The sequence below is a fragment of the Neocloeon triangulifer genome, unplaced genomic scaffold (genome assembly GCF_031216515.1).
Source record: "Neocloeon triangulifer isolate White Clay Creek 2 clone unplaced genomic scaffold, ASM3121651v1 ptg000009l, whole genome shotgun sequence".
In the NCBI taxonomy this organism is placed as follows: Eukaryota; Metazoa; Arthropoda; class Insecta; order Ephemeroptera; family Baetidae; genus Neocloeon; species Neocloeon triangulifer.
Window position 1 is genome coordinate 2,400,365 of NW_026775551.1, and position 9,772 is coordinate 2,410,136.

At 39.1% G+C, this 9,772-nt stretch overlaps 2 protein-coding genes across 3 annotated transcripts; one reads left to right on the plus strand and one right to left on the minus strand.

Annotated features, from left to right (window-relative positions):
* Positions 1 to 75: 75 nt before the first annotated feature.
* LOC132195284 (AP-1 complex subunit sigma-2) lies at positions 76 to 2,949 on the minus strand. Of its 2 annotated transcripts, none has more exons than XM_059617185.1 (5): positions 2,823 to 2,949; positions 2,507 to 2,685; positions 2,327 to 2,435; positions 2,134 to 2,271; positions 76 to 496 (listed from the first exon to the last, which is right to left on the minus strand). In XM_059617185.1, exons 1-5 carry the CDS (start codon positions 2,823 to 2,825, stop codon positions 452 to 454), a joined length of 474 nt encoding a protein of 157 aa, XP_059473168.1. In that variant the 5' UTR covers positions 2,826 to 2,949; the 3' UTR covers positions 76 to 451. The 2 variants fall into 2 exon arrangements, with proteins under 2 accessions (XP_059473168.1, XP_059473169.1); XM_059617186.1 differs by lacking the exon at positions 76 to 496 and adding an exon at positions 704 to 1,110.
* Positions 2,950 to 3,273: 324 nt separating this feature from the next.
* LOC132195388 (uncharacterized) lies at positions 3,274 to 9,224 on the plus strand. Its single transcript, XM_059617340.1, has 20 exons — positions 3,274 to 3,434; positions 4,261 to 4,534; positions 4,598 to 4,800; positions 4,851 to 4,946; positions 5,008 to 5,196; positions 5,250 to 5,386; positions 5,447 to 5,628; positions 5,683 to 6,017; positions 6,070 to 6,168; positions 6,224 to 6,367; positions 6,422 to 6,664; positions 6,721 to 7,007; positions 7,061 to 7,315; positions 7,369 to 7,478; positions 7,533 to 7,728; positions 7,785 to 7,868; positions 7,923 to 8,083; positions 8,136 to 8,252; positions 8,308 to 8,447; positions 8,509 to 9,224. Exons 2-20 carry the CDS (start codon positions 4,272 to 4,274, stop codon positions 8,673 to 8,675), a joined length of 3,408 nt encoding a protein of 1,135 aa, XP_059473323.1. The 5' UTR covers positions 3,274 to 3,434; positions 4,261 to 4,271; the 3' UTR covers positions 8,676 to 9,224.
* The last annotated feature ends 548 nt before the right edge of the window (positions 9,225 to 9,772 follow it).

The window sequence follows — 9,772 nt, forward strand, 5'->3', positions numbered from 1 at the left end:
TATATTTTCTCTGTCTTGTTGTTGTTTTTTGTGCAGCTAAAAGGTGTGAATACGAGAACAAAAAACTATAGCAAATTATGTCAATTATTTTGATTTCAGTTGAGAAACATCAATTGCACTTTATTGATCACACACATTGAATAAGTGTCAATCACAAAACAAAAAATAAAATGCATCATATGGAATGAAATTTGCTTGTCAGGTTTGAGAACTAAGTTCATGCCTGTCAATCTTAAAAAAAAAAAATTAGATCTCATTCGCAAAAATATTGATTAACTATCCAGAACGCAAGCACATTAAGCGTAGAAGGCAGATTATACAAAAATATGACTTGCTAGTTTCTATTATTACTATAATACTGAAAGTTTTTTTTCTTCAGAAAACTTTTATAATTCCTAGCGAGAGTTTTGATGAGTCGGAATGTGTTTTTGTCTGTCATGTCTAATTCAAATTAGCCCAGCCCGTGATCTTCGAACAGCCCCTGCGGAGTCTCTTCCTGGAACGTCAGAGAAAAGAGCAAAATCACAGATGATGAGAAACACAAGTGTCTAGCTAAAGGGCCTAAAATGTGAAAGGGTCGGGAGGGTGGCTACTTTGAAAGCTGCAGGAGAGAAGCAGAGATAATAATATAGAGGGGAAGCGACCTGTGAGTAAAGATTTTACCAAAAGTGAGAGATGGTCAAATAAAAAAACAGACGTGAGATGCTGGTCAAATGACACCTTTAATAACGATAAAAATCAAATAGGATACATAACATTTCAGACAAAAACTAATATATAATATGATAATAGCTGCGGCGTGGTTGGAAAGCGATAAAAATTCTATTAAATTCTAATTCACAACTCATAGAGTGGATAGCAAAAATATTTCAATTTTCTTCTACTCAAGTACTGCAGTGAGAAGCGCGGAATGGCTTTTTGATCGTGAAACTCGGAAAGAAGTGCGAGGCAAATAATTAATTGACAGCAGCAGCGGGAAGGTGTGATTTATTTTATTGTGTGATGCAGCAAGCGGCTGGCTGTCGAGCAGGCGGTCGGCAAAGAAGGCAGTCGAGTCCAGTCCTCTCAGAGCAGGCCGATTTCCCTAAGAGCACCTTCCACCGCTTCGTCCTTTGCATACCAAACACCAATCAACTCCCCGGAAACTACTTCTTAAGTAATTGAACAGAAACAAAGGAAACAAGAAGAAGAAGAGCACACAAGGAAAAGAAAGAATGATCTCGCCGCCTTTTCTTTCGGAGGTGAAAACAAACAACTCTGGTGGCACAGTTAGTTGAGGAATTACACAACTTTTATTTTGTTTACAATCATTTGAGCTTGTAAACAGGTGGGAAGGTTAAATTGTTTGCGACACATGCGGGGTTGGAAAAAAGAAAATAACTTTTATCAAAACCAGGCGTGGAAACTGACAAAGGAAGAATGAGAGGAACAATGAAATTACATACACAATCCACCATGCAAAACATAAATTATTTCAATAACATATTTAATATTATTTTGTTTGTTCATAGGCAAGTTCTATGTTGGCAAGAAATGTGATGTTCTGTTAATCAATATCACTTAAAAGTCAAAACTCATAAGGTTAAAATCACGGGCAGTACTTTGATTAAAAAATGTAAGTATAACCGTCGGTGTGAAAACATCAAAGCAATTCAACAAATAATTTAATTAATTCGAGCATACCAGTGACTTCAACAACAAGCAAGAAGTGTTACAGTAGATTTAAGTTAAATTTTTATATACTTTTGATTTATATATCAATTAATCATAATTATATAATGCTTCCAGAGGTTATTCCAATACTTTAAAGTTCTCTGATATTAAAATCTTTACTCACAGGAATCAATTATTATAAAATGCATAATAAGTATTCCAAGCAATTAATAAAAGCTGGCAAGGAGAGGCAAAGTATAGAGGGACTTGTAGGGTTAATTAAAAACGTCATCCCCTTGTAAAATAAAACAAAAGCGCTAGCTAAACTTGACAAACGATCAACTACCGTAAGCGTTTTGACAGGTAGGAAGCAGGATTTTTTTTCTATCACGAACTCTCGCTACACACGTAAAAATTTCGGGATCGTGATTTGGGGACTAGGGTAGGTCAAAGTTCAATTGCATTCTCTCCGTTACTGACCTCTTGCAGTAAGTCTTGCGCGGCGATTGCCTTCAGCACATTCTTCTTGCTTGTCTCTTGAATTTCCCCTCCGAGGAGCAGCTCGTCGCACATGAAGTAGGCTTTCTCGAAGTTGAAAATTATGTCCAGTTCGCAGACCTGAAGCAAAATTTAATAAATAATAATTTGAAATCGTGGTTTGATTAGTACTCACACTTCCAAAGTATTTGTCAAGCAGCTCCACATATCTGTGAATGACCTCTAAAGTCAACAGCTCATTGTCATCCTGCTCAATAGCACAACAGAAGTATAAACTGGCGTATCTGTAAATTAAGAATACAATATTATGATTTCCATTTAAATTATTTGAACACAGCAAGAACATTGCACGGACCTTTTGTAAACAACTTTCATGTCTTTCCACTCTAGGAAGCTACACATTTTGGGCTTCCGGGCGAGGATCGTGGTGATTAGTTCCCTCGTGATTTTCTTCTTTGTTTTGTCGGGATAAGCCTGATACCATTTTTGAAGACGAAGTTTGCCTTGCCGGCTAAACAAAAGCATAAACTGCATCTGAAAGTAAAAGGGCGTTTTCAGTGCCAACAAGTCACTTCCTCGAAATATAATGGGAGATTAAGAGGTATTTATGTACAATCCAGTGCCAAAAATTTAGCAAGCAATTTTGAACAAGATTAATTGAGAAAATTTACCATATCGGGACACAGATTAGTTGAAGTTTACGTTGAAATTCTACTAAATTAAGTGGCCGACAAGAGAATTAATCAACTTCGTCCATTTTTGTTGATCTTTCTTTTAAGAAGCACGAATGCTGCCAACCTATGAAAAATATTTAGTTAGACGTTTTTACATTATTTCTTTTTAAAATAAATCAAATCTGATCAAAAATTAAATTTTTTTATTAGAATTTTGATTGAATTATTGATTTTAGTCTGGTTACTAGAATAAAGAAAATGTTTTTAAATGTTTAGAATTTTATTGTGTTGGCAAAACTGATTTGCATTTGATTTGCCTCGATTGGTCTTGGATTGGTCGATCGCACGGACATTGTTGCTTTCAAATCTGATTTTTTCCGCTTGAAACCTGCGCACCTTGAAAAATTCTTGTCTGCGCACACATCGAGGAAAATTCTTGCCGAGCTCAAGAATTCGCGCCGGTGTCTTTGCACGAGGAGAGCCGACGGCTGGTGGGTAACCCTTTCCTCACATTAAATGGCGGCTGGATACAGCAAGTGTCAGTGGAGCTGAAAACGCGAATTTCAGCCGCAAGATCGTTGCTGAGACCCCGGCCGTCCTTGGCAATCGGTAAACGGGAAATCCTTGTTTTTGAAAAATCCAAAATTCAGGCCCGGAAATCGGTGGGGTGCGCGAATTCGCGCAATTCTGCCTTTTATGGATGCGGCCCTGGTGTCGTTTTGTTGTCTATTTTTACAAGCGAGGCAAGTGTCAATGACACTTGTCTCCAGCGCATTCGCACTTGATTATTTGCTTTGGGGAAGGTCGATTTGACCGGATTTCGGCACCTTGAGCGTCCTTGACGGCTCCTCTGCTCGTATTTCCAAAGTTCGGCTCATTCGCAGAGTCATTGGCGACGGAAATTTGTGCCAATTTCAATGTGCCACAGTCGGCGAGCAGAAGTGAAAGTTGCGTTCGTGCTGCGTGCATTCGCGGAGTCTCATGATTAATTAATGGTTTGCTTGATGCTTTTACCGTACAATGCCGCTTTACTTCCTAATCAAATGTCTTCTAGAAAACATTTCCCCTTCCCCTTGAAAGACGTTATTTATTTTTATATAAATTTATCAAGTTCCTTGATTTTCCCGTCATTGCTGATCATCGAGAGATTTCAATGTAAATTTTATAGAATGTTTTAAAATTCTTTTCAGTCCGTTTGAATATTTAAAAAATTCCTGAAAACAAATCTATTTAAGAATTCCTTATTGATTATTCAATTTAAGTCTTTTCTTTCAACAATGGTGGTTAAAAATTCTTCAGTAATTGCATAAAAATGCCTCTTATTGTTGTAAAGACTTGATTTGGCTGGATTTGATCAGAGTCGTTAAAAAAATTAAAATTTATTGCCAAATTTTATAATTGTTGCATCAAATAATGTATCGAATATTTTGTTTAGATCTTCTTCTCATGGAGTGCGGAGATAACAACCTGCAAGAAAACACCTTTGGCTTTCCTGAAGACGACGAGCCACTGTTGATCACGGACAAGGAACCGCAAGACCGCAGCTCCAACTCGTTCTTGATCGACAACCTTTGTGATACGGTCCTATCAGCTGATAGTTTGGCCGAAAGTCTGAACTTGGCCGACTTTGACCAAGGCCCGTCCAGCTCAGGGTCCACTGAGCCCATTCAGGACACTTTCAATAACATGGGAATAGACAATTCAGGCTGGTAATTTGTATTTGTCTGAAAACAAAGTGCAGTCGTGAATTTACGATTTACGTTTTCTTGAAGGTACGATGAAGAACGAGCCGAATGCCCGACTGCCTCTCTTCCTCCATCGAATGACCCCTTCACTGCAGTGGCAGGAGGTCCGTTGCCTGCAAGGACTGATGCCTGCATTGATGGCGATGTGGACAGGGCTGACCCCAGCCTGGCCAACACACCAAACAACCAACTCGTCCTCTACAGGCCCGCTGAAGAAGAAGCACCCAAAGGTATCGAATTTCACACAACTTCACCCGCTCTTTAAAATATACTCTTCTAGGGCCAAGAAAAAATTTATTTGTTCAGTTGCCTTCTCAAAAGATTAACTTGAAACCTGAAAGAAAGAAAGTTGAAACAACAAGCAACGGTTCTTCAGGTTTCTCTTTCTTAGGCCTCGTACGAGAATAGTGGTTTTTCATTTTGTTCTGAATTTTCAGAGGAAAGCTTCATGCCTGGTTGTTGTGGCCTGAAAAACCTGGGAAACACTTGCTTTATGTCGGCTGGAATCCAGTGCTTGGTCGCCACTCCCTCGTTGGTGAGATTTTTCCTGACTGAAAGGAACAGACAAGTGAATGGATCGGAGCCTGAAGAAGCCTCGTGTTCAAATGGCATCAACTTTAAATCAGGTATTATCAAACTGCCTCAAACATAATAATTTGTTAAATAAATTCCTCTCTAGAGTGCTCCGATAACTTAACTCAAGACTTTTCACGCCTGATGTCTGAAATGTGGGGTGGAAAAAGTAGTTGTATCTCTCCATACTACTTCAAGAGAAGTCTCGCTGTTCTGCACCCTCAATTCAAGGACTACCGTCAAGTAAACTAGTTTAATTTTTTTTTTAAATTAATATATTTATGCATCTTTTGTGAATTGTAGCATGATTGCCAAGAGTTTCTTACTCTCTTGCTTGATTCACTTCATGAGCAGCTCAATGCTGCTAAAAAGATGGAAAACAAAGACGACTTCAGTGCTCCAGATTTCAAACCATTGGGTTGTGCAAGAGGGGTCAAGTCGGAAATCAGGAGTAACAATGTTGATGTTGCCCTTTTGTTGACGAGGTAAAATTTATAAAAATGTCCTTATTATCAAGACTAATATTTCTTCTTTATCAGCCGCAAAAACGTGTTTGTTGAGAAGAACTGCCTGGAGCAGCATCTCACACCATTACTCCCAATATCACCAGTGTCTCCCAACGATGCCTCTCAGCCAGACCAATACAATAATGACTACTTCTACTGGCCCCGTAATCAAGACCAAGCTGATCTTCATCCACAACGATCCCTGCATTGTGTAAATGACTACATGAAATTTGCCAAAACCTCCAACGTCAACGTCCTAGACCCACAACAGTGTGAGCCAAAGCCAAACAACCTCATTAAGTTTGACTCAGAAAAGTTCAGTCCCACGTGCAGAAAGCTTCCTGCTTCTTCGAATACCTCACCTAGAAGTGAGTGTTTTAAATGAAATGTAAATAGCACATTCTAAATCGTTAATTATAGGTGTACACAACCTTACCAGCATCAGAAATGGCACCGATCTTGCACTTGGAGGGGAAGATCAAAACTCCGTCGCCAATCTGCCTCGAAAAGAGACAGAAAGTAATAATTGTGTGCCTCAAATTTCATATATAATTTTTATAATTGATTATTATAGGTTTGCCATTGCTGAATGGGAAGCGCCTCAAGCAGACTAACATTATCAATGACCTGTCAAATCACCTGGATGGAGACTCGGTTCACGAAGCTTGCTCAAACACCAACAAACGGCTCAAACTGGTTTCCCATGCCAAAATGAATAGTAAATTAGAAGAAAGCAAAATAATGGTATGAATTAAAAATGTAATCCAAACAGGTGAACTCGAAGAAGTTGAGATGATGGACAGCGAAGAGGACTCTGTTGACAAATCTGAAGAGCTGGAGGCCGATGCCTTTTGGCAGAAGCATTTGGCCATCAACAAATCCATCATTGTTGATTCATTCCAAGGACAGTTCAAAAGCACAGTGATCTGCCACGTTTGCAAGCACGTGTCTGTCACATACGAGCCATTCATGTACCTCTCTGTTCCCCTGCCTCATGCGATGGAGCGACAGATTTGTATGAATTTTGAACCATGATGATAAAAGAAAATTAATTGATCGTAACAATTTCAGGCATTACCTACCTGCCTGCAGACGTGTCCGTTTCACCCTTGCGTGTTTTGCTTACCCTTAAGAAGTCTGAAAGTGTCAGAGATCTGCAAAATGAACTCATCAGAGTCCTTGGACTTGCAACAGACACTGTTATTACAATCTGTGAGGTACTCGACAACCACATCAGCAAAGTTCTTGAACCCGGACACCATTTGAGGTTTGTCAATGGAGAACTTCGGACCATTTATGCGGTTGAAATGCTGCCACCCCCAGTCGCAACTGAATCGCCCAGTCCATCTCCTGTTCAAGTAATGCTTTATATTTATTCTTTTGAATTTCTAATTGATTTGCATTCCATTAGGCTCTTGAATCTCCGTTCAATGATGAAGATGAGGACGACTGTTTGCAACCTATTGATCTCAGACCCAATGCTGGGTTGGACGCTGATGTCGTTACAGTTCCTACTGAGGCTGAGGTGAACAGGAAGCTGGCTGCATCGCCAGTGGGCAAGTCAAGCTGGCCTACGTGCAATATTTGTTTAGAAGAAAGCATAACCATGAACAATCTAAAAATTCATGAGTCCTGTAAATGCGTCGTCTGTGTTTCGTGTCTTGAAGTAAGTTCTCATTGTGTTTGAATTATTTTACAATTCTATGTATAACTTTTCAGATGTGGAAATCAAAGGAACCGGGTGATGTGAAATGTCCCTTTTGCCGTTTGGACGTGAACCCAGACGTTGATTTCACCACCATGACGGCAACGGACAAGCGGATTGTTCGGTAAATTTCTAATAACCTAAATTAGTCAGAAATGATGTTTTTTTTCATCATCAGCACACTACAAATTACTGTGGTTTTCCGCCTTGATGTTGTGGGAGAAGAGTGCAGCAATAACAAAAAGTCGATGAGACTGATCGGCCATCCACGGTTGGTGAAACTTCCAAGCCACATTTCAGGCCAAGTTCTCTACGAAACTCTGCAGCACTTGGCTCCTAATGTTGATTTCCAAATTCTGCTTGTTGGAGGGAAGGTATATCAAGACTGGGACATTTTTTCATCATTTTCTAAATTTATTCTAATGATTAGGGAACAACATGCTCAAGGTGCATGTTCAACAAACATTGCATTGGCTGTGTTTTGAGCCCAGAGGATCCTGAAATAGTATTTCGAGTAAGTTTAGGGACTGAATGTGATGCGTTATCATTTCACCATCAATCTTTTTAGACTGATGACTCTCTGGCCATTCGATTGATGGGACCTTTGGATCCAATTACTGGACTGAACCTGCCTTTTGCAAATCAACCCCAAGAACACGAAAGCATGAAAGGTCCAAAGTGGAATGACCCCCTCTCCATCCACGACTGCCTTCAAGCCTTTTCAGAAAGGTAACTTGTACAGATTTAATATAAATAGGTGTCTTAATTTTGCCTATTTAAGTGAGGAGCTGGATAAGGATAATCCGTGGTACTGTCCCAAGTGTCGAACAAACCAGTGTGCCACGAAGACTCTCACTGTGTGGCGATACCCTGATATACTCATCATTCATTTAAAAAGGTCTTTAAAATTCTGGTTTATTTGTATTTTTCTGTAACTCATTGTCATATTTTAGGTTTGTTTTTAACGAACGATCCATCTCTAAATTAGACAACAAGGTTACATTCCCCATTCACGGACTACGTCTTGAGCAACCTGGAAGCAAGTCCAGAGTCAACATTTTCAACCTCTACTCAGTTGTTTGCCACTTTGGTGGTAAGTAAAAGACGAAAGAGAGTTATTGAAACTAAATTTGATTGACAATTTGACGTTGTAGGTGCTTCAGCAGGCCACTATACAGCTTATGCCAAACACCCTCGCACAAACGAGTGGTACAACTACAATGACGAGTCCACCATGAAGAGAAGTCCGCAAGACGAAGAGTTCACCACTGGCTACGTGCTCTTCTATCAGCGAGAAGTTTTACCTGACCTCATCATATAATTCCTCAATTAGTATACTAGCGCCGTCACCAATAGAGAGAGGTTCATAAATTTGTATTCCCTCAAAATGTGTAATCGACTGAAGTCAGTGCATCTGAGAATATCAATGTACTTAACTCGGAGAAGAAAATGATTGTAACTTATTGTTTTACGTGTGATATTCAAGGTAAAGAATATTAAGTGTTGCCCTCGTGCAGGCACAGTTGCATGTCCCCAGCTGCACTCTCCATGGAAATTCTTGTTGTGGAAATTTGTCGAATTGAACTGGAATTGGTGTATTTGGGCAGCTGGGAATGCTTACAAACGAAAATGGTGATTTAAGTTCCATAGTAATTCTCTTCTACCAATTAAATGTACCAATATTTAGTTTAATTTCTACGCTCATTGCTCTGAGCTGTTCATACTTTTCACATTTGGCCTGTGTGATGTGCATGGTATGATGCGAACGATTTTTAAGTTAATCATAAAGTCTGTTGTTGAATTGTGCACGCAGACGTTTTTTTAAATTACAACCACTCAGTGAGCAAATAAACTATATACATTGAACGAATTAATTTAAAACTGGTATTTTTCACCGATTCACCCCTCCTTTGTCCACCACGGATAGAAATTTTAATTCGACGCCAGATAAAACAACACAAGCGCAGCGATAAATGCGAAACATTTTGGCCTCTGTGCCATGCTCATATTTATGGCACAACAAAGGGTTTATCTGGTAGACTTGGCTGCCTGCCCGGGAAGAATGATAATCCCCTGGATAATGTGCCTCATAATGTAGGCAGCAGTTTATCGCGCCTTTTTGGCCCTTATCGCGCTTGTCAATAGGCAATAAAATTCAAAGGGCCGCAAAACAAACCAAACTTGATGGCTGGATTTGCTTTTATTTTTTTTTCCTCATTGTAAATAAACCAGAGTTTGATAAGAATTTTGTGAAACAAACTACAACGCCAGAGGTCATAAATATTTTGAATAATTCTAATCCGTTTCAATTAAAAAAAAGTTTATAATATGATTTAATTATGCTAGCAAATAAAATATAATGTATTGAAATAATAAATTTAGCATGTAAATTCAATTAAACAGTTTGAAAAGATTGAT

What these genes read in the sequence shown, in the direction of transcription:
- LOC132195388 (XM_059617340.1), top strand. Translation starts at nt 4,272, where the DNA reads ATGGAGTGCGGAGATAACAACCTGCAAGAAAACACCTTTGGCTTTCCT. An exon ending in AATTCAAGGACTACCGTCAA is followed by an intron (nt 5,387 to 5,446) that starts GTAAACTAGTTT and finishes TGTGAATTGTAG; the next exon opens with CATGATTGCCAAGAGTTTCT. An exon ending in TCTGTGTTTCGTGTCTTGAA is followed by an intron (nt 7,316 to 7,368) that starts GTAAGTTCTCAT and finishes ATAACTTTTCAG; the next exon opens with ATGTGGAAATCAAAGGAACC.
- LOC132195284 (XM_059617185.1), bottom strand. An exon ending in ATGAAAGTTGTTTACAAAAG is followed by an intron (nt 2,436 to 2,506) that starts GTCCGTGCAATG and finishes CTTAATTTACAG; the next exon opens with ATACGCCAGTTTATACTTCT. An exon ending in CGCAAGACTTACTGCAAGAG is followed by an intron (nt 497 to 2,133) that starts GTCAGTAACGGA and finishes CTGACGTTCCAG; the next exon opens with GAAGAGACTCCGCAGGGGCT.